The sequence below is a fragment of the Halictus rubicundus genome, chromosome 10, assembly GCF_050948215.1.
Source record: "Halictus rubicundus isolate RS-2024b chromosome 10, iyHalRubi1_principal, whole genome shotgun sequence".
In the NCBI taxonomy this organism is placed as follows: Eukaryota; Metazoa; Arthropoda; class Insecta; order Hymenoptera; family Halictidae; genus Halictus; species Halictus rubicundus.
Genome location: NC_135158.1, coordinates 13,620,841 through 13,643,555, shown reverse-complemented (window position 1 = coordinate 13,643,555; position 22,715 = coordinate 13,620,841). Strand labels below are relative to the sequence as shown.

At 36.9% G+C, this 22,715-nt stretch overlaps 4 protein-coding genes and 1 long non-coding RNA gene across 7 annotated transcripts in view; 2 read left to right on the top strand and 3 right to left on the bottom strand.

Moving 5' to 3' along the window:
- Nucleotides 1-5,661, bottom strand: part of LOC143357969 (trafficking protein particle complex subunit 13) — a 79,840-nt gene extending 74,179 nt beyond the window's left edge. Inside the window, exon 1 of the mRNA XM_076794734.1 lies at nt 5,652-5,661. The gene's annotated coding sequence lies outside the window, so the exon portion shown is untranslated. The remainder of the gene's footprint in view (nt 1-5,651) is intronic.
- On the bottom strand, nt 74-1,288 carry LOC143357650 (polyprenal reductase). The gene is made up of 5 exons (XM_076794172.1): nt 1,107-1,288; nt 893-999; nt 628-816; nt 241-536; nt 74-166 (listed from the first exon to the last, which is right to left on the bottom strand). The coding sequence occupies exons 1-5, from the start codon at nt 1,286-1,288 to the stop codon at nt 74-76; spliced, it is 867 nt and encodes a 288-aa protein (XP_076650287.1).
- On the bottom strand, nt 1,642-4,494 carry LOC143358445 (TNF receptor-associated factor 6). Of its 3 annotated transcripts, none has more exons than XM_076795608.1 (6): nt 4,304-4,493; nt 4,093-4,152; nt 3,762-3,904; nt 3,363-3,672; nt 3,141-3,289; nt 1,642-3,070 (listed from the first exon to the last, which is right to left on the bottom strand). In XM_076795608.1, exons 2-6 carry the CDS (start codon nt 4,147-4,149, stop codon nt 2,470-2,472), a joined length of 1,260 nt encoding a protein of 419 aa, XP_076651723.1. In that variant the 5' UTR covers nt 4,150-4,152; nt 4,304-4,493; the 3' UTR covers nt 1,642-2,469. The 3 variants fall into 3 exon arrangements, with proteins under 3 accessions (XP_076651723.1, XP_076651724.1, XP_076651726.1); XM_076795609.1 differs by having other exon boundaries at nt 3,762-3,892; nt 4,304-4,492; XM_076795611.1 differs by lacking the exon at nt 3,762-3,904 and having other exon boundaries at nt 4,304-4,494.
- Nucleotides 5,337-9,386, top strand: LOC143357965 (uncharacterized). Its single transcript, XM_076794729.1, has 10 exons — nt 5,337-5,423; nt 5,501-5,591; nt 5,696-5,865; nt 5,931-6,209; nt 6,292-6,516; nt 6,594-6,695; nt 6,787-7,008; nt 7,073-7,194; nt 7,283-7,436; nt 7,995-9,386. Exons 2-10 carry the CDS (start codon nt 5,546-5,548, stop codon nt 8,112-8,114), a joined length of 1,440 nt encoding a protein of 479 aa, XP_076650844.1. The 5' UTR covers nt 5,337-5,423; nt 5,501-5,545; the 3' UTR covers nt 8,115-9,386.
- Nucleotides 9,387-14,743: 5,357 nt separating this feature from the next.
- LOC143358202 (uncharacterized) lies at nt 14,744-18,240 on the top strand. Its single transcript, XR_013082931.1, has 3 exons — nt 14,744-15,453; nt 17,717-17,952; nt 18,142-18,240. It is a non-coding gene; the product is annotated as an uncharacterized LOC143358202 (long non-coding RNA).
- Nucleotides 18,241-22,715: the final 4,475 nt, after the last annotated feature.

Genomic DNA, 22,715 nt, shown 5'->3' with positions numbered 1-22,715 from the left:
TTTACATTTCATATTAGTAATATGATCTTTATTTACTTAATAAAATCTAATGAAATAGTACAAAGTAAAATACTTAGAAAATAAAAGGTAATAAAATCTTTCTAGATTTTGGATAATTTTGAAATGTTTGTATATACCACTTATGCGTTAATACAGCGGTAAATATCTAAAAATAGAAATGCAAGTATTTAGTAGTATACACATTTTATGCATTAGAAATACGAAATAAAATTTGTATACCTGGTTTATTACAACCCATATGGTAACATAATGATATGTAGAACTTTGCCACAATATTACAGAAAGGGACATATAGATAATTATCTCTGTAATTTGTAAAGCACCCGACACATACTCAAAAAGGCCGCCATGTGGTATCTTATAAACTGTAGAAATGATTTCACCAGTTTTGTCTTTTCGTAAACCACGAAGAATATAATTTGCTCTAAGTTGAGCATATGATGATAATATAACAATAAATGCAAATATCAAATGAATATAAGTAATGCTTTTCCAAGAAAAATAGCTTTCTGAACCTATAGTGAAGAGTTTATAAATATATAAACATAACTAAATTTAATTTAATAATTATAGAAAAATTTGGGTACAAGCATCTATTAGAATTACCTTCAACAAATCCTTTAGATTCCCCTATAATAGAGATTAAAGTCCCGAAGTAATGATAGAATCCTATGATGTAATGAGCTATATTCATCATTTTACCACTAAAAATATTTATGTAATATGATTCATACAATCTTTTCCAACAATGAATAGTCAGAAGCAAGGCAGCTACAAATGTATTTTCTGGAGATACTAAAAAGTATAAATATACAATGAAAACTGAAACATAAATATAAAATTATTAATAATTTGTACATATCGCACTTACCTAATGGTTGTCTATTTGTTCCTAAACACATATTTAATGTCCATATCATGATATTAGGTATATCACCATTCCATAAATATTTATAAAATACAGAATATAATACATAACTTGAAGCAGGTGCAGCAAAAACATAAAAATGTTTAAACCATCTAGAATATTATATTTATTGTTACTCATATTATTAAATTAATATTGCTACCCTCTTCTTACTCACCTTTTAGGTACTTCTGTTTTCATTACAAGTGGCTGATAAGTATTATCAGAAAATTTACCATAACGATATGTACGTATTATTAAAACAGGTAAATAAGATTCCACATACGTAATTAATAAGCCAATAATTCCCATGAAAAATGCAGCAAGAAGAAATATAATACGTATAAAATTTATTTGCATTTTGTATTGAACTATATATACTCCAAGTATAAAAGTACGAGTTGAACTCTATTTACGCTTTGAAAGTTCTTTTAAAATCTGTGTTTTACCTTCACATAAACCAGTTTACTGTAACAATTCAAATAATGCATGTTATTAATATTAGTATTTATTATATTATTATATTTTACATAGGATGATCAGTAATTGGTATGGTACAACCGAAAAGGTATATCTTTGAAATACTGTAATCACAAAACATATTTTTGCCAAAGTCCCATTTTTTTCTAAACATGCATTCTCATAAAATTCCGCAGTCTACTTATATGTACAAAGTAATTTGGCAGAATAATGTTTCAAAAACAAAACACATATTATGGCTTGTAAGTGTATTTATTTTATGAACATGTTCACATTACAAAATTAGTTTTTATCACATAGAATATGGACGGACTTTGTTACACTAAAATAGAAGGCTTTGTTTAAAATTATCGTGATACTTAAAATTTTTATGTTTTTTATATAGTGAAAATGGTCATAATATTCCAACAGTGTTGGACTCTATATTTACAATGATGTGTATACAAAACTTGATATGAGATTAGTAAATCATTTTTACATTATTTCAGATTATGTAAATATGACGCTAATTAAGTACAAATTAGAACTGTATATTGAAGAGGAGTAAAAACAGTTAAAGAAAGATAAGAAAAGAGAAAATCAAAAGCCTAAAAAATAATACTTTTAAATTTTTTACATTGGACGGAAACATGAAATACATTATGATCCTATGTACAAAAAATATGTCTCGTATTCTTTCCCATGTAATAAATCATATTTTATACTGTAAATGTTAATACTTCCACCTTCTATGATACTAAAAGCTCAAGGTAAAAAACCCAACACCTAACACCAAACACAGGTATTTGACCTACTGGGCTAGTGGACGTAAAAAGTGAAATATAAAAATAATCTCTATTTTTAATTAGTTAGCTATCGACTAACTAACTCTTTAGTTAAGTTAAATGTCAATTTAAAAGAGAAGATAGTAACAGTAAGTAAATATAATTAAATCTAAATACTAAATTTAAATATAAAATTATTAAATTTAAATATAATTTCCAGTTTATCTAGCATAGAGAAATAAAATTAGTATGTTGCTCTAAAATGAAGAATTGACTAATGCGACTGAGAATACTACATTATATTGGCATTGTAAACCTATCTTGAACACGAACTTCTATTCTAAAAATTAAGCAATCATTTTGCAAAAAATCTGTTAAATCTCGTATTCGCACATATTCCGTGTAACCGAAACTTCGTTTGTTCAATTCACAGACTGGCTTTCTAAATGCTTCTAAATCTGGTCTTGATGAAGTTATTTCTCGTATATCTTTTTCATAATCATTTGGATGCACTAAAATAAAGTGCATTATACCATTGAATGGCCAATCTAGACCGTCGTCATTTTCTGACTTCATTATGTGTAAAAGTAATGAGAGAAATTCGGAATCCTTTGAAGATATATTAATTCTAGCACAAATTTTATATCCATTCGGACTGGTATAAAAACCAGGACTGTAGTAAAACATTTTTAAGGGATCATTCATCATACTTTCAAGTTTGTCCCGAAAGGAATGTAATCTCCAAATATATACACCATTACAACTACGCAAAAACATTTCTTCTTGGTTAAATCTGAAAGAGGTTTGCAGAGTTGTGAGTTGAGTTTTTTGATTAGACACAGTAATAGAAAGTTCTCTATTCTGTTGCTCCAATGTTACTATTCTTTCATATAGATTCCTAAAAAAAAGAATACTTGATAGAATTGTTTATAAAAACATTTTGTTTTCAAAATACATATTCGCTTTACTTTACTAACTGCTGCCACTCCATTGGTGGCTCACTATTAACCAAAGATGGTGCGCTTTTGGGAGGTGGATCCCACAATTTTGACTCAGCAGTTAGTACATTTGTGTGACGTTGCACTAGAGATAACTGCGGTAGTGTTTTTAAAATCATCTACAAAATACATAGACAAATCAGATTTTAACACTCAAATTCAAAACAATCATCTAAAAAAACAAAGACTAACGGTTAAATGAAGACTAATATTTGTTTCTAAGTGTGTATGTAAATCCTCTTCTGTGTGAAAAATGTCTGTACAGCCAACATTTTTAAAATGGCAACAAATGTTTTGTGAATCTGGAAGACTTTTTTTATATATACATTGATTAATGTGAGCTTCCATATCTACTGGAGATAACTTAATTTCACAACCAAATTGTTGATAAAGACAAGGTGTACGTTGTTGTGATATCTCCCTGCTTGTATATAAATCTCTGAACAAATCACTTTCAGACTTTAATGGCTGACTATCAACTGGACAACAAGCACCTTCCTTTCTACAAATAATGATTGTTTTATAAATATAGATTATATGTGCAATGACTTACTATGTATTTGTCAATTTTACAGATATGATATAACTTACTGAAGCCAAGTGTATATACATTGCGAACAGAATTTATGACCACAAGATGTTAAAACTGGATCGCGTAGCCAGGTTAAACAAATAGGACACTCGAATCTAGGCTCAAGGTATTCTTTCATACCATCACCACACTGCATGTAATACTCGAATTACCAATAAAAATGAAAAATAATAAATGTGTTAACACAAAATGTGAAGCAAAGCTTTACAAAATATATTATAAATGCAATTGGAGGAAATCTGTTTCAGTAAAAAATACAATACAGTAGAAGTATAATATATGTATAATAACATTTACAATTATAAATTTTAGATATAAATAGCTACGTACAAGAATACTTTCTTCCATAGCAACAGTACATTCTTTAACATTATTAGATTTAGCCATTATCTGTGAAATATATATATAACAGAAATTAGTTTAAACCTTATGGTATTATATTACTTATGCAAATATACATAAAATTCCGCCACAAATAAATAAAATGTTTCCGCGTATGCACAATGATAATATGTTCGTATTTATAAAATGTTTAACTTACTTGGAATTATGAATTATAAATCTTATATGAAAACAAATCTATTCTATAAATTAATGTACAATATTTGCAATAATTTACAAAATATTTTTTTTTGTTTTAAACATAAACTGTTTCATGTAATCTTAGGAATGACACTTCAATTTCAGGAATGACACTTGAGTTTTGAGAATGACACTGAATGATATGGACAGAGAGTGGAGAGGATAGGAGAGTGCTCACGCCGGGGATTTCGGCGTGTAGGTTTAAGGGTCCCGCGGATAAATGCGGAACCAAGATGCAGACTACTCTGCACAGAACCGCTGGGAGACTTTTTATCGATGGTGATTCACTCGTGTATGCAACAAAACAACTTTATTCGACTTCACTTCGAGAGCGTAGGATCGAGACGTCTGTCTCGATCGAGAGAGTCCGGCAGCGAGAGAGTACATCGGGCGGTTCTCTCGCCTGTATTGCCCGAGGTTGAGAGTGCCAACCTCGTCGGAGCATATTCTCTAGGCGCGTGCCTAGGGGAATGGCGCGGCAGCGCCAATATCCCTACAGGCGTTCCCAGTTTCATGACATCGCTGAACAGAACCGAGAAGCTTCTAGCAGGGAACAGAACCGAGCAGCTTATAGCAGGGAACAGAATCGAGCAGCTTTTAGCAAAAAACCAGAGACGAAATAAGTGCTCACGCTCGGGGTTTTAGTGTTCCCACTTTTCTGCATCTTCTTTTTAGCCTGTAACAGAACCTGTATCAACTTTTTAGCCTGGACCAGAACCTGAATCATCTTTTTAGCCTGTATTAGAACCTGCATCATCTTTTAGGCTGGATCAGAGCCTACATAGAAGACCCTTTTCAACTAGCAATAATCGCACCTCGGTAGAACCTCATTGCCACTGCGCAAAGCTTACATAGAAGACCCTCATAGAAGTAGCATCCACTCTGGCATTATTTGGAATCCGCTGCTAATGATGCAGGTTCTGGTCCAGGCTAAAAATTAGACTAGGGGGCAGCAGTATACCGGGGACACTAAAATCTCGGGCGTGAGCACTCTCATATTCTCTCTGGTGCGGTTCATAGAATTGTTATTCTATGCCTTATCCGGATTGGTCGTTTACCGCTTACAGTCTGTTCATTGGGTAAACAATCCTGTTCATTTGTATAACCGTCATTTCAAATGTAACAACAGTAACAACTGCTTGGAACTGCTACACAGCTTATTACGCTTCAAGGCAGATTACTACGTTATAAACAGTTTACGATGTCGTTTGCGAAGGCAAAGATCCAACGATTTAACGAATTAGAAAGTAAGTATTTACATTGCATGAATTTACAAATATGTTTGTAATTATGAGAATAATAGACTTCCTTATTAAATGAGTGTTGCAGTAATAGAAATGTATATTTGCAGATGATGTACCTCCACCAGGAGCATATGATCCTAAATTTCATAGTGCAATAAAAAGTGCTACTCTAGATAAATCAGATAGATTTAATGCCAACAAAAACACAACTACCGCTGAATGCAATTTATCAGTTTGTAATCGAAGTACCAATCAATCTAGTATAACTTTCAGAACAGTAAGTCAATTTCTTTAGAATGAAGAGGTATTTGTTGTTCTTGTAATGAATCCATATTTTTATAGCCCCAACCTGCACAAAAAACTAATACAACAAAAAAAAATACAAACGGAAAGTCAAGATCTACTCTGCTTTCCACAGATACAAAATTAAAATATTCTTCAGAGAACGAGCTTGCAGATTTACAAATAGAATGTTCAAACAAAACCAGAACTATTCAAGAGCATATGAAACACATACAAGATATGCAGGAAGAGAGACTAAAGTTACAATCTCAATTAAAGGAATTACAGAAAAATCAAGCAGAAGCCGAAGAACGGCATCAGAAAGAAATAGAATCTATGGTTGTGAAATATTTGTTACAATTGAGAATAATACATTTCTATTTCATTGGACGTGTAGATAATTCGCAAGTCTTACTTGCAGATTCAATTGCAGCAAGAAGTATTAAATGGGCATATTGAGGAACATAAGTCTGAGATAGAGCTTCTCCGAAAACAATTACTAGAAACTTGTGAAGCTAAAACACATGAAATCCAAACTAGAAAGGACTTAGAAAGTGATCTCAGAAGTCGCATATCAGGTTTCATGGAAAAAATAAATACATTGGAGTCTGAATTGACCAACCAAAAACACATTAGTGAAGATAAGGTAAATCAATGTAAATACTAGAAAACAATGTTTTGTAAATAGAGTTATTATGTGATAATTATAATTTTGATTTACAGATTAAAGATCTTGAAAAGCAAATTGAAGAATTAACAAGAAAGTTAGAAAAAATAACACAATTGCATGCAAACTGTGAGACAAAAGATGCAGAAAATTCCGAGGTGCTGTCACTTGTGTGTGTGTAGCAAATATTTTTCATAAGTTTTGTTTCTACAAGGTGAGAACTAATTAATGTTTAATTTTAAATATTAGATGAAAAATCAACTTCAAAAAATGGCTGAACGTTTACATGAAACACAAAACATGTTGCTTAAATTGGAGGAAAAAAGTAGTACTCAAGAAATCGAGATTTCTCGATTAGAAACTATGAATCGTAAACTTGATCTGCAGTTGGAGGAAAGTAAAGTAGCAATGACAGAAGGCAATAAATTCTTGGAAGCTGAAACGACAAAATACAAAGATACTTTAAGCAAGGTATTGACTCTACATTGTTGTACAGTACAATTATGTTACAGATTTTATAATACTATATTTCTAGGCAAATGCCAGAATAGAAGAACTTTCTGATACAATTAGAACCTTCGCGGAGAGGGATAATAATGTAGAGGACAAGAGTGAACTACTTGAAAAAGAAAGAGCCCAGCGCGAAGCAGCCGAAGAGTATATTCATTTGACTTATATTCCCTATGAGTTAGTTTATTCAAAAATTTTATCTTTTAAATAATATAATTTATTTTTACTGTTATAGGCAGGTCAAAAAGCTTCTTGAATATAATGCGCGTCTAAGAAAAGATCACGACGAGATTAGTGAACAATATGCCGGGCTAATCGGCCATCAAAATCATAAGCAACGAATTAAACACGTATCTCAGTTGAAAGATAAAATTAACCAACTTGAAAAGGTGTGTTTAATCATCTTGAAGATGATTACCTCTATATATGTGTGAAAACTTCTGCACCGAAATGTGACTTATATTGTGTGCAGACACCATTCCTCGATCTTTGCCGCTAGCGTCGAACCTAGAAAAGGATAGCTAGTAAACGAATGTCACACTTTTCTCATTGAAATAATACCACACACGACATAATATTGATTATATTTACTTGTTCAATTTACGATGCAGTAGGACCTCGATTATCTCTATTAATCAATGGAACATGAGTGTTCGGATAATAGCACAGTTACTTAGCTACTAAGTTAAATCTTTACTGATTATATGCGAAACACGTATTTAGATAACGAAGAATTAAGATAGCATTGATTCGGATAATTAAGGTTTTACCAAATCGTCAATTGAAGAAGTGAATATGCTCTAAATTATGTAATGTTTGAGATCATTTCAGTATACTGCGCGGTAGTAGGATAAATTCTTCACAAATTTCGGGCACGTCTCTTTTACACATATTGAAACATTACTGAATCTACGTGCAATATAATAAATTATAATATGTTTTTTTAGGACTTACGAATGAAAGCAACAAAGATAGAGCAGCAACGAAAAATCATCGAAAAGATGAAATCAGAAGAGAAACCAAGTCAGAGTGTGCCAAATAAATTAAATTTACAGGGAATTATGTGAAGGAATAATATACATATATAAGAAGTTAATATAAATATATGTATATATATGTGTGTGTATATATAGGATGTTCGACAACAATTGGGAGAAAATTTAAGCGGTAATTCTTTCGAAAAATATAAAACAAAAATCAAGAATTGAAAAATGAGAATTTCAGCTTTAAATTCAAATGATTAATGATTAAAGATCTTAATCCACGAGCACGAATACTGATGCAGCGTGTGGAATACAGAGACAGACAGCTGGCACGTGTGTCGTTATTGAACTGCTTTGACTGTTAATCCCCCCTCCCATTGCGGACTTTCTACTGCCGCGTCCGGTGACTGGGTCGTTCGAGACGTAGTCATAAAAAGGAAGGCGAGGGTTAATAACTTAAAACCCAAGTGGAAATGGTCATTTTATTACTCCCGATTTTCGTCTCATATTATCACGAAGAATCATCTCTTAAATTTTCTTCCACTTGTTGCCAAACACCACGTATATTACACTGGTTTCACATTAACGATCAGCCTTTGTGTGAGGAACATGAAAATGAGACGGGCTAGAAGAATCTTTTCGAAACCGTTAGTGTGAAACCACATTACGTGCATGTTGCTAAAAATTATTTAAAAAATAACTTTAACACAATTTTTATACAGGAGTTTTTAAAAATATGCAAGTTCTAACGTTAAAGTTTATTTTCCTTATAAGGACTACATTTTCAAGACAATGTTCACTGAATTTTTCTAGTATAATAAGTGTTAAAAATCATTAGATAGTATCATAGGTAATTGTACAAGTTTAAACTTGGTAAGTTCGGTTAGTGTGATTACTAGACTTCGAATCTGTACCCATTTATTATGGCTAATGAAAATTTTCAAAAAATGCTAGAATTTAAAATTGAAAATTGCATAAACATCCGCAGTCTAGTGATTACTGTATTCGATTCTAAAGTTTTGCACTATTAGTACTGTTAACTATGCCAACGAATGTTGGGTATATGATCATCATTTTACAAAGCCTTCCTCTTAAATAGCCGTCTATATTACATTTTACACGGTAGATACTATGTACATACGTATTTTTAGGTCTAATGTGAGAGAAATTTTTACGATTTATCACTTGCAAATACAAATACCGTACTAAACATATTCATTTTGACATATTGTGAAATATTTTTGTAAGAAGATATGACAAAAGTTGCCTAAGAAATTTGGCCAAGGCGTGCGAATAGTTCAACGAAAAGAATAATTGTACCTCTGAATCACTGGAAATAAATTTTAATAAAACCTATTGAAATCATTAAGGAGGCATGCGCATGATTAAGTTTGATTATGCTCAGCCATGCGCCCTGAGCCGATGCGTGTGTTGCTATTATGCATTCCCTTCGTGACGGCTCTTGACACAAGCAATCACTGTTCTACGTAGGCACTGTTCTCTGAACCTATTCTAAGGTCAATAGGCACATGAATTTTAAACATCGTTGTCAGCTTCCTTGCTCTAATTAGACGCTGTCTTACTTTACACCCTAGTCATCATTAGTATTTGATCATTTTTGTTAAAATTAATCAACTATTATAAAATAACTTTTATTTTTTTTAAATTTTTATATGCACAACGTATAACTAACAATAAGTTGACTATATTCATAAATTTAAATACATATAAATGTATATATATATATACGTGCAACGATGTCATGCAAAATTTACAGTAGATTAATTCTGATCGTATTGCATAAGATTGTATGACAGAATGAGGAAGGCAAGGTTTATATGTAACAGTATGTTTAGCAACAGCTAGCTTAGAAATTATGAATTTCTTCCAGTCACTACTTATTACAATAACTGATCTATGTCATTACACGGTCTTCTTATGTAGCGTAGAAACGGATCGTCTTATGACTTTGCCCTGGGCGCAGTTACACCATCCGTAGTGTACGTTAAGCGTGCAAATACCGAGAGGATGCTTCTTACAAAAATCGATTTCTCTGCACTGGCGAAGTATGCCCCGACGAGTGATCCTACTTTCACAGTTGACCCCATTCCATGGTTCGCTTCGAAATAGTCCGATGGAAGGGCCCTGTTTGTTCTGCTTGTCCTCGAACGAAGCACCCCTGGACCGTCCAAGTAGGGAGGGAAATGAGAGGAGCTGTACAGATCGTTGCAGAAAAATTACCGGTTGTTGTCGGAGACTCTCGCCGATGCAGGGGATACCTTTAAGGGCGGTCGGCGATCGGCGTTTGCAAGCCGGAAGGGTTTCAACGGCGAGCGTGAGAGCTTTCCACGAGACACGATAATTACCCCCAGCGGTCAGTGTCGACGGGAAAGCTATAGCTGCAACCCCCCGCCAGTCTACGAGGATTCTGTATCCCCTATCTTTGCACTAACCGAAACGGATTAACGGATACATTGAATTTAGCTATAACACATCCCTCGGGGATGAGACCCCCCGCATCTTGTCAAACGGATCAAATAAATTTTGCCAGTGTTTCGTTCAAACAATTGGAAAATAAGGAAGAACGAAGTATATCTATAAAATATACATTGTACAATATTTCTGCTAATGACTACTATTTCCATCATATTCTATGCGGTTAAAACTCATCCAAATTAAATAACCTTTTTTTTTTATTAATTTAAGATACTGTTTTAACCACACATCGTTATAATTACGCTGACGTTACACGTCTCATGAGAAATGTCTTACGCAAGGTGAGCAGCGGAGGCCTAACTAAACGTCGAACTTTCTGCCATTATACGATTTATAGCGCGCTCAGCTAATCCGACATATGCACTTACTTTCGTACTCTGTCAATAAACATGAAGCAATTTTTTTCATTACGCGCATCAATTAAATACACATAAATATTAGGAATTCTCTCGGACTTTCAATTGTCAATTATAATTAGGAATTTAAAAAAGTTAGGTTCTTAACTATAAAGCCTGTTGGTGCTGATACAGTTTCGTAAAATTTACATATTCGTTCGACCTCGTTTTAGCTTTGTCTTTATTATTAATCCTTTTGTTTTGCTTGAATGTCTAGCATACACTTATAATAATGGTTTATTCTTCCCTTTATATATATATATCATACAAAGATGGTGTTGGAGAGCCTGAACACTATCTGCCCATACTTATAATAATTTGTATATTATCAGTTTTGTAACGTTGCAAAAACTGCAAAGTGCTCCTCTAGATTAGTTAGGACTGGAACGCCCTCTGGCAGAAATCGGGTTAATCTTAGAGGTTATATCGATTTCTGCAGGGGGTGCTCGAAAATTACCGGTTTCTGATCTTTTCAACAATGTGTCCCCACTTTGAAAAATCTGAAAAAATTATGTGTTAACAAGCATAATGAGATGCTAGAACTGTAAAAATATAAACTTAGTATTTCATAACTTCAACAAGAAATCGGCATTTCAAAATTTCTTTTATTTGTTAAAATTCGGTTTGGAAGCAAACAATTTTGAAAAATTCATAGATGTGTACGCCAATATGCCTGATTTTTTCCGGAATTTTCAATTGAAGAGGATAAGAGAAATTACGGAAAAACCTAATTTTCTTTGTGCACCCATGTCGACATGTAGGGTTGAAAATTAGCACAAAGTATTTTCTTTGGATAAGCTATCGAATGGCCTATTGCAAATTCAATTTGGTGACTTTTGACCTCCTTATCCGGCTATACCCTTTCATCCCCCCGCGACTAGTCTGCTCGCCACTCGTCGAAAGACGACGGAAAAGTAATTTTCTCTATTATCCCGATAATCGGCCAAATTTCCCGCGATAATTTCGGACTAGTAACTGGTGGACGCGACTTTACCCGCTTTCTTGGCCCTTTTTCAGCTACCGTTCGAAGTTTAATGTAATGGTTAACTCGTGCACCGACGAGGTCAGATCCCAATCCCAGTCACGAATGAGTCACGAACTCTGAGTCCCCCAGTCACGAAAGCAACGATTTACCATTGCTCCTCGTGAAACCATTACATGTATTACTGGCCAGTTTCTCAGTCTACATGCACACATTTCAATCCCTTTCTTTAGTTTCTGTCTCTGGTACATGGAATGAAGTTTTTTCGCCTTTCCTATTGATCCTTCTTCGCTGCTTTCTCTCAGTTTTCTATTTTCTGACAATCTTCGGTTGTTCGCTAAGACGAAGACGGAAAGCTCACCACACGAATCTTCGTAGATTCGCGATAAGGTAGAGTGACCACGTTACCGACAAAAAAGGCGAAAAATGGTTTCACGTGCCTCAAGTTTTCGTCCTTATATGAGAATATTTTCTCGCTGGTAATGGGCTCATTCGAAAGAGGAAGGTTCAATCTAGTGCGCGCAGGTCATGAGCTGCCGAGATTATGCAGATATTTGGTAATATAAGCGTTCGAAGTAGGCCAAAAATTGGCGATGTTGCGTGCCGTGGAATCCGAGCGTTTTTGTGCCATTGGATGAGTTTTCTGGATGAAATCAAAAATATCTGTCACTTTTATCCCTCTTGCCACTGCCTCGAGTCGGAAAATTTGTATCGGCAGTCAGTTCGCGTACTGTGCTCTTTTCGTGGCCATACGAGCAGCGGGACGCATAAGCAATAACGAGAACATGGATATTGTGCAGTCGATTTGGCTAGCGCAGTACGTTTAAGGAAGACTTTTATGTTTCTACGGACAATATCGAGGAAAATTTATTCTCACCGCGAATTGCATCGCTCGGACGATCGATACGCACGCGTGTACGCGAGCGTGTCCCCTTCTAGCCATCGTCGAAGGTTAGATGCGAAATGAGATTTCCTCGACAACTGGGCAAATTGGCTGCGAAATTTTCGGCTCAAGAAACGGCTTTGTTTGGTTGAGCGAATCGCCCCTGAAACGACGCACACTGGGCGAAAATGCCATTTTGGCGCTCTAATATAATAACTTCTAAACCATTAGAGATAATTGAATGTAATTTGATAGGTAAACAGGTAACATTCATAGCTTCAAATTGCTCGAGTACCAAGCGCAGCCCCAAAATTTCCCCAAAAATGAGCATATTCCTTCAAATTTCTTCTACTAATAAAGAAAGTATGGTTTTGGAAACGCTTCAAAATTTGAATGTTATGCCTTCCTTTTAAAATGAAATAGATTTATATTCTCTTGCGAACAATATTTAAGCATCAGAGGAAATGTAGACGTACAATAAACACAAATTTTCTTCCCTCTTCTGTGAAATTATTGCGCGACAAAGAATTTCTAATTATTGTAACATGGTGGATAATAGTGCCGCAAGAGGTTAATTGCAAGCAGGCTATAAGCTGTAATAGACAGCAATGGAGGTCCAACAAAGTGGTAGAACTTACAAAATCTTTGAATATCGAAATTATAATCACAAAAATGTAGAATTAAACTCACTTTTGTCTACCCAGTTTCTTTGTTTGTTTCATTATTTGAAATAAATTATCAATTTTCTATCCCTTTTTCTAGTTTTCTCGCCTCCACGCTTCTGTAAGATAATAAATATATTTATAAAGAATTCATTGCTGCTTTAAAATAAAATTTTAGTTTGTACAAAGTGTGATAGTTATCGTACACGTTTAGACTTTCTTTTGTCCGCCTAAACTATTGTTTTTGTTTTTTTGGCGAAACAGAAAAATAAGATGCTAACGCGGTAACACGAATCTGTTTTTCCAGATAATAATCTGAAATGCAGTTCATTCCAATGCGTGATCAAATGGAACAATATGTTTTCAGAAACGAGGGAGAGACAACAAGTTGGACGCCAGCTCGTTTGCTCGTGCGGGTCATTTCCGCTTGGCCGTTTGAAAATTAATGCTTCTAATGCATTTTCAAGCGTTCAATCATCGCCTGCCCTGCTGGCTCAGTATAAACCACGAACAAAAGTCGCAGTTGAAATGATACTGATTTTGAGAAATACAGTGAACGGCCAAGCTAATATCCACAGAAACGTCGGAAGATGGAAGAGACGCTGAAAAACCAGGCTAAAATGGAAAAGCTTCGGGTGTACAGAATCGTGGCCCTTGTCCAAAATTGAGTACACCGCCCGCGACCCCTTTTTCGGTAAAAAAATATCGACTTTTCATTCTGTCTTATTAAAAAGACTGTTGAACTAATTACTCCGAAAGTTGGCACATATTTCTATGAAACTTTCATTAGGTTACGCAAATTCTTTTATTCAGATCTGCTCGAAAATACAGTCTGTATCGCTCGCGGACTAGAACGTCCCGGTTTTTATGGTTGACATGATATCTTCCCTTCGGCTACTATGGAATCAAAGATTCCAATGGGGTTTTCTTTTACACAAAATATTTTTCCATTGAAATCGGCGAGGAATATTGTAAGTAATTTCCAAAAAAAGTATGGCAGAACGAACGGAATTTTCGTTCAACTCGATATGTCGTTTGCTTCGGATCAAGGCTTCTTAGTAGTTCAAGTTTGCGACGATGGTGATTAGGGCAATGGAAGGAGGACCAACTACCGTGTTTTCTGCTCGAATAATCCTTGCAGTTGTAGTCATAAGACGACAAACTTCAAGCTTCGCTTTGTACAACTTGTCAATTCGTGCAACTTACCGATGAGTCAGTGTACTTTTCTGTTCGCCTCGGCCACGGCGCGGGGTATCGGGTATGCGACAGAAAAGTTTGGCAAACATCTCGCAAGACTTGATCTTCAAGGTTCGTTAGTTCCGCGTCATAGAGTGGCGAGAACGAACGAGGTTTACGAGTGGGTGAAACGCGAAAGCAAAGAATGCTCCGAAAGAAACGTAGGCAGCTCGGAAGAGGACAAGCCAGCAGGATAAGGAAAAACGGAGATGGTTCGAATGAGACGAAGAGCCAGAGAGCAAGTTTCGCTTGGTTTGTACGAGTTGATTTGGCCGCTTGGATACGCGTTAGAGAACGACAAAGAAGGGAAGAAGAGAAAGGACGAGGGGGTACTGGCCAAGGGAGACAGAGACGAAGAGAAATAGGCGGAATGAGTTCATCTCCGTTAATGCAACGAGCTAAGTTAACTCGCACATCCTTCTTAACGTGCATAACCTCGCGATTATGCGAACCTCGCCGTGTCTGCCGACCAGCGAGTACGCGAATAATCGCTCCGGGCGATGCGATGTACGATTGTCGAAACGTCTGCGTAAATACCAGCGTCATCACTCGCCGAAGCTCTGGAATTTCGAAAGTGACTACTGCCTGTCGGTAGAAACAGCCTCGAATGGAAAACAGCGCAGGAAGGATATCACGGTCCTTTCGTTTCATTAATCATTCTCTAAGGTCCAGCGCTTGACAATTCCGTATCCCATAAATACGTAAAAACCTGTCACCTATTTATGATACCTATTGAAAGGGGGCTTCCGGTCTGACGGCTAAAGAAATGGTAATTTTCAGGATTTTTTTCTAACAAAATAAATAAGATAATCTATCGTTTTCGGAATTTGTTGTATACTTTGGAACATACAAAGAATGCAACTCGCAGTTTGGACGCGCAATCAGACCGTAACGGGAGACATATTTTTCTCTCGGTTGGAGCTGCGTGGCCGAAACATGATATAATGTTTACATAAACTAAGATAGGAACGATATTTTACAGGATGGTCTAGTGTTTCGTTTTCGGTAGGGGATCCTAAGCATTCATTGCATTTAATTTAGCCCATAGTCCAAATTGCAATATTTTTTGTCTGTGTCTATATTTAATGAATAATTCTACAGTGTACTACGTATTTTTCAGACATCGAGATTAATTATCTGTTTGAAGAATTAGCTGTTCATTTGATAAAAAAGCAACTTTATCGAATATATATTGCCCCATAATCGTAAAACAAAATTTTAATTCATTATTTCTAAGTAATATTCTTCGAAATGTATGCTATTCTGACAGAACAAAGGAATTTCCGTTACTTTTTGTTTCCGTAAGTTCGAGCACTCTGCGGGATAAAAATTGTATCTAAAATTCGACTTCCATAATGCATTCGTCGCGGAAAAAGATTACGGTGCAGACGAAGGTACAGGAAAGGAAGCACAATGCGAAAGGTGGCTACTAAAAGCGTATCTAGAGTTCTGGACGCTAGCTATTTCCTAATTGTGTAACCTTTCTGGCGTGTAGCCTGGCAAAGGTCTAGTAGATCTTATAGGTCAGGTAGAACAGTTTGCTCCTGTGTCTGTGACCAACATTCTGTTGTACGTAGACACCGATGTGTCTACATGTTTTGTTCACTAAACATGCCAGTGAACTGCCTATTTTTATAAAATCTCGAGATTTTTGTAAAAGAATTGAAGGGGTACTGACGTGCTTATTTTTACCGTAACGGAAGAAAAAGTCTCGAATCCTTAGTACAAATACAGTAGAACAGTGCTGGTTTAGATCAAGACTTGATCCCCCACTCTAATTTCCCCTTCCACCGCGCTATTCCCCCACTCTTTCACCACGTCCCGGTCAGGAGAATGAAATGTGCAAAATAAGAGTGTCCAACGCTAATAAACACGTTTATCTCGAGCTGGATGTACTCGCAACAAGCCGGTATCGTTCTTGTGTGATCGTTAACTGACCGATCCATTTCATTAGCAGGAAAAGATCGACGGTGTGGTTCGCCGGTATATATAAATCGTGGAAAGGCAGCTTAGTACAACATCCGGTTAAGAAAAAGCTTAAGATGGATCCATGGGGCTGGAGTAACGCCAAAACCGGTCTTATCGTGAGGAACAGGGAAACGTAGACTGGCAATCTTTCTTTCGATTTATATTAAATTCTGTGCAGCCCCTGCAGCAACCTTTCTGCGAGAAATTATGCGCATGAATAAAGGTGCGCGACCATTTCGGGGGTTGCTAGTTGTGATCAGCAGGCAGACGGCTAGAGGTTTACGAGTATGCCTGTCCCGCCGAACCGGGTCGAAAATGTCCAACTTGAGACTGGTCATGGTTCGTCTTTGAATACATACTGGTGGAACAAGAAGTAATCCGAAAGCGATCGGAGATCAAGAACTGGACAGATCCACAAGGGTCATCCTCAGAATCTCACGATCCAGTGATTCCTGGTTTCTTCATTTTGGTTATGACGAAATCTATTTATACCTTTGCTCCGAAATTTACTTATCCGTACGGAGGACTCGAGATTAAGTAAACAATACGTTATCACAGTGATGGGCAAGGTAGGGGCCCCTCAAACGCCTGCTTCTCCCACCATCCTCTCCCAGACAGTGGGCGCAGTGGTGGGGATGGTGTTGTCTCAATCGAGACAAAAATGCCTGCGTTATTGCATTTCATAATGTACTATGTAATGTAACCGTTGAATGGGAATTTTCATTATTGTCCATTTTTGACGGTCGGTGATTTTTGTTTTTATTGAGGTACACCTGTTCAAGAAAAAGTAAGCAATGCATATCCGATGTTATTCGATAGGGGAAGGAAACAATAAATAACTAATGTTTCCAATCTAATGCAGCAGCACGCGAAATAAAACATGCCGGCTGATAGTTTTTCCATGTTTTATCGTGCACTTGTATACAGCTGTTCTTTTATGCAGAAAAATGTCTCATCGGTAAACGCATCTGGATACGCGCCAGCCGTGTGCACGTGTGTAATGTTGTTCTGCATTGATTTCCCGGTATCTAGTCGTCGTTTAGGAAAAATCTTTTCGCGGCCAGAACGTTGCGGCCATCAGTTTGTGAATACGGACGCCGGTAATACTGGGAACGAATGCATCTTTCGCGTAACGATGACGGACACTAATAACGAAAGTTGGGAATTGAAAATTGGTTTGACTATGCTCGCGCCGTCGTGCGTGTGTGCTGCGCGATCGTGTGGCGAGAGAACTGCTGTGAAATGGTACGAAGCACAGTGCCGACAAATGGCCAAATATTCGGCACTTCTCTATATATAGGTAACTATTCACAGAAAATGAAATTTACCAGTATAATCAGTAAATTCAACAAGAAATTAACAATTTTTATTGAAAGAAAGAAAATTTACTTCTAAAAACTAACAAATTTAAAACGAAATTAATAATAAAGTTGTAACATATGTAAAGTTAATAATGATACACTGATCGCTGTTTATTTATGTTTTTCAGATACAATATCGGTTTTCTTCCGCGCTTCGGGGAAGGACCGTGATCCAATTGATTTCGACAGGACCAAATCACAAAAATGTCATTGTCAGGGCGAATCAAGAGTCCCGTGAAAATTTCATTATGCTCCGCACACATATAAATATTTGTACGCGTTATTTGTAGTCAGGTGAACGGAATAGGGGTTGCAGACGTTGCACCGTACCAACTGTGTTTTCATTACTTTCTCCTAAACTTTTTCCTCTTCATTCTCGAGACGTTATTCCAAGTAAATAACATTTACCATTGTGAACACGCCGGGCTTCGGGACAAATTGATCTCGCTGCAGTCACGTACGGCCTCGTGTCGGAACAACATGAAAATGTAATTACTCCTGTCATCGAATGAGAACTAGCGGAAGAAGACGGAGCGTGAGAAGTAGTAGAAGAAGAAGAAGAAGAAGAAGAAGAAGAAGAAGAAGAGGAGGAGGAGGGCGAGGTCGTTCGAATCGAAGGGAGAACGTGATGTTTAGTTTGGCAATGAAACAGGATATCCCAGAATTTTCGAGAAATAAATTTTATTTTTTAGCGCACTGTCTCTGATTTCATTATCCTAGTCTTTTGATTTAACGCAGAGTTGATTATTCGCCCTACAAGCAGAAAACTAAATTTCAGCAAAATCAAAAACGAATTGATATTATCGATTACAATTTGTTCCGAGTATAATTAATTCCCGTGATTCACCCCCCCCCCCCTCTCCCAATGTCCCCTTCCCTCGCGGAAGGAGAAAAAGCCAAGGGGGAGGTTGTTTCGATCGATGCCACGGACTTTCGTGTGAATATTCAGTAACCGCCCCTTCGCTTTATCATCATTTCAGGAAGAAAAAGATTTAAACGGGGAGGAGACCGGTCACACGAAAGACTCAAAATTCTTCGAGAATACCAATCATCCTTTCTTCGGGGGGACTTTTCCATAGGACAACTATAGTTCATTCCGGATGTTCGTTGGATAAAACATGGACGATCTCGGCTAGATTATTGACGAAAATTCATGAGAGATCAAGCGCCTGTTGTTTCTTCGTTCGGGTCAGCTTCTGGAGAGGACACTCACTTTCACGCGGTATGTATTCGTCAAATCTAAGCGATATCAGTCTTCGCGGAGACGCGTGAAGGGAATATGATATCACGGTATGTAGTGATCGATGAAACGCTTTCTCAAACGAAGAGAAGGTAGGGGGGAGGCGGGGATAAAGGACGAAAAGATCTTCGATCACATCGTTGCAGTTAACGCGGGGCTACATGAAAATAGTACCGTTTAATTTCGAATTCTTTGGAATTTCTGTAAAGGTGACACGGCTCGAGCGAGATTTCGTTGAAGTTTCGCCTCGGTTCACGTATACAAAAGACTATCGACACTATCCTCGTTGGTGCTAACAAGATCAGCGACGGGAGGACACGTGGCGGGAATAAATTTCGACAAAGACGTTCCGTCATCCAGTGTCATCGGGGTCCTAAACGCGTTTACGATAAGACAGACACGAGGAGGATTCCCGGTGGAACGAGCGGGACGCAACCTTACTTCGTTTGTTCCGTTCTTGTTCGATCGATCGTAATTTCCGTCAGTGACTCACGAAAGAAAGAGCGACTCGGGCTAGTATAGTAGGTATATATGCAATGTAGGAGAAAAGACACCAGGGTGTCTAGCAGGGGCTGACTAATCGTGACGCTAAACTAGCGTCAACCCTCTACCCCCGCATGATTACGAGCCTTCTTCTTAGAAACGGCCTGGGTTTTACCCGCCATTTATATAGGAATGCCAAATCGATCGACACTAAAAGAAACTTTTGATGGTTATTATCGCAGTATTTTGCTCCGAGTGACGAATTGTTTTCGATTACTCTGATGGAGAGTGCTGTCTACGATGGAACTTGAGTACAGTAGATTACCGTGCAATGCAATGAAAAGATTGTTTAACCAGTTAGCTGTTGCGACCTCTTCGGAAAAATATGTACCTAAATTGCGTCGCAACGATTAAGCGATGACGGGTATACTCCACCGCGAGTGTGGTTGTTATAATACGGAGTTAAGTTGTAGAACATTTTCGCATAGGAAAAAGTTATTTCAAATCACCTTAGGAATCACCTCTTTCAAGGAAGTACAACATTTTTTCGGTGACTATCGAAAGAAAACAATACATTTACAAAAAAGAAAATTAAAACTATATACAGTTCTTGTCATAATAATTATTTATACATTTTTATTTGTTCCTTTTATTTCGTCTTGGCCTCCAAATTTAGTTTAGGGGCATTTCTGACCACCTTATCTGGTCACACCCTTTGCTTTTCTGAGGCAAAATTAATACAGGATTTTTAAGTTATGGAGAAGGAACAAAGGTTATGCACGACTGAAACAATAAAAGTGGAAGACTAAAGGTTACTGAAACAAATGTCTAAGTAGAATGTTAAATAAAGGGAAAGTTACCGATGAACGATGTACCAGCGATTTTGTACTTTCAGAGCACGTCCATAATTATTGGATGCAGGCTCGCCAGCGATCATTACTGGTTTTCGTAATGAATAGTCGAAGATTGCCTATTTCATTGACGTTGATGCGGCGGTCGCATTCGTTCTCGTGTAAGGTGTACCGCGATTAATCGATCAGCTCGAGCGTAGTCCCGATTGACTTATTACTGTATCGTTTATAATCTCCACGTTATAAACACCGTCAAATGATTAATGTCCCAATAGTTGAAATTTTATATTCGGGCAGAGCGTCGTGTAATTAGTAAAAATATCATTATGCTATTCATAACATAAACAGCTTCATAATTTCGTTGTAAAACTCGAGATTAATAAACATTTACAAAAAATTGTCTATCATAAAATACGAAGCCGGAAGAACGCGGGAACGCTGATGAAGACAAACGACACCGCATCGTTTAATGATAATTAATATTTAGTAATGATTGAAATTAATCTACTCGGGAAAGTTAATAAAATATGTACGTACTAGCTTTCCGCGAGAACATAATAAAGCGCTGGTTAATTCCTTCCATAAGAAATTTTTACGTACCACATTGCGGAAGGAAAAATGTGGTGTCGACTACGAAAGAAGGAGCTCTTTAACGATAGTGTTGATAAATAAATGTAAAGAGAGAATATGTAAAGAAACTCCAAATAAATTAAATAAAGAGGTCAATTCAGTGATTTCTTATGGGAACGTTTTTATAATTTCAATAATTGTGAAATAGAAAATCTGTCATTTAACCGGGGTAGGTTTAGTGTTGAACGACTTGGAAGATCGAAAGAAATGATGAGTTACGGCTTAAACACTGGGCAACTTCAGCTTTCATTGAAAATCATTAATATCATTGAATACGAAAGGCCAGGTAAATTTGAAAACAGCTTGCAGCAATAGATTAAATTGCGTTGTCAGAACCACCAAATTGATCAATAATTAAAAACGCGTGGAAAATAAAGAAAATTATGTAATATTTCTCAAGGTAGGAAAGTATTATTTGGATGAAGTGCTTAATACAATAAAACTCATACCAAATATCCTTATTCGTAAAATGTCGATAAAATATATTTTTCCTATACGTGCTACAGTAAAATTCCGTACGATATCTGAGCAAAGTACAACATTGGAATTTTCATAAATCACATTTGATGCGCGGAGGATCGTCAACAACTAGAAATTCGTACAATGCATAAGTTATCGACGTTGAGGAACGACTCTGCTTCGGTTTAATTCGGGATTACTGTTTGTACGACGAATGTTTCTCCCAAGGGACGCCGATGGCGCGATCGCGCGCGCAGAATAACGGGCAATTTTATCACCGCGAGAGGATTATGAGTCCGTCGTATTCTCTCGTGAAGATTAGGCTGGTTGCGGGGGAGGGAATGGGAGGGGAGAGGACAAAATATCGTGTGTGGAGCGTATTTACGGGCTCAAGCAGCACGCTGAGTTATCCACGAAAGTCAGGTTAGCACGGCTCTGGGCCCTCCCCGTGGCTTGTTATCTTATTGTATTGTTAGTACGACGCCGTCTTGGAGCAGGTTTTCTCCCCCCTCCCTTCGGCCCCGCGCCCTTCACTCTTTTGCACCGGCACGCTTCTTGCTTTGTCATCTCTGTTCTTCTCTTTCTGCTACCTCCGCTCTTCTCTTCCCTTTCTCCATCACTACTCGACCTCTTGCTCTTCGTGTTCTCTGCCAGCGCTCGCCTCGATCCGCCGAATTCTACTTCACAGACGCGAGCTTAACACGTGATTAGAATCGCATGTTATTAGGTTACTTTTTTACTTCAAAAAGCTATTAACTTCGACGTTGCCTCGGAAATAAATGAGAGGGTTATTGATATCGAACGCCATTTTGCTTGCCGTCGTTCCATTGTAACGTCTTACGCATCCATTTATTCTGTACCTTGCGCGAAAGGATTACCAAACTTGATCAAACGCAGATGTTCGTTCACTGAAGTCTTTTTTAAATATTTTTGATCGCTCGTGCAGCATCGGTATGTGTTACGAAATACTTCGCAACGAGAGTAGATTGTAGAAGTTTGTCTGGTTCCAGAAACTGTAGAAATTCATGCAGAAAATTGA

Bases quoted from the DNA above. Each gene is read 5' to 3' on its own strand.
- LOC143357650 (XM_076794172.1), bottom strand. From the start codon at position 1,288: ATGCAAATAAATTTTATACGTATTATATTTCTTCTTGCTGCATTTTTC. The intron at 1,000-1,106 runs GTGAGTAAGAAG...ACCTGCTTCAAG, and splicing joins AAAACAGAAGTACCTAAAAG to TTATGTATTATATTCTGTAT. The intron at 817-892 runs GTAAGTGCGATA...TATACTTTTTAG, and splicing joins AACAAATAGACAACCATTAG to TATCTCCAGAAAATACATTT.
- LOC143358445 (XM_076795608.1), bottom strand. From the start codon at position 4,149: ATGGCTAAATCTAATAATGTTAAAGAATGTACTGTTGCTATGGAAGAA. The intron at 3,673-3,761 runs GTAAGTTATATC...CATTATTTGTAG, and splicing joins TGTATATACACTTGGCTTCA to AAAGGAAGGTGCTTGTTGTC. The intron at 3,290-3,362 runs GTTAGTCTTTGT...TGTATTTTGTAG, and splicing joins ATATTAGTCTTCATTTAACC to ATGATTTTAAAAACACTACC.
- LOC143357965 (XM_076794729.1), top strand. From the start codon at position 5,546: ATGTCGTTTGCGAAGGCAAAGATCCAACGATTTAACGAATTAGAAA. The intron at 6,210-6,291 runs GTTGTGAAATAT...TCTTACTTGCAG, and splicing joins AGAAAGAAATAGAATCTATG to ATTCAATTGCAGCAAGAAGT. The intron at 7,437-7,994 runs GTGTGTTTAATC...ATGTTTTTTTAG, and splicing joins AAATTAACCAACTTGAAAAG to GACTTACGAATGAAAGCAAC.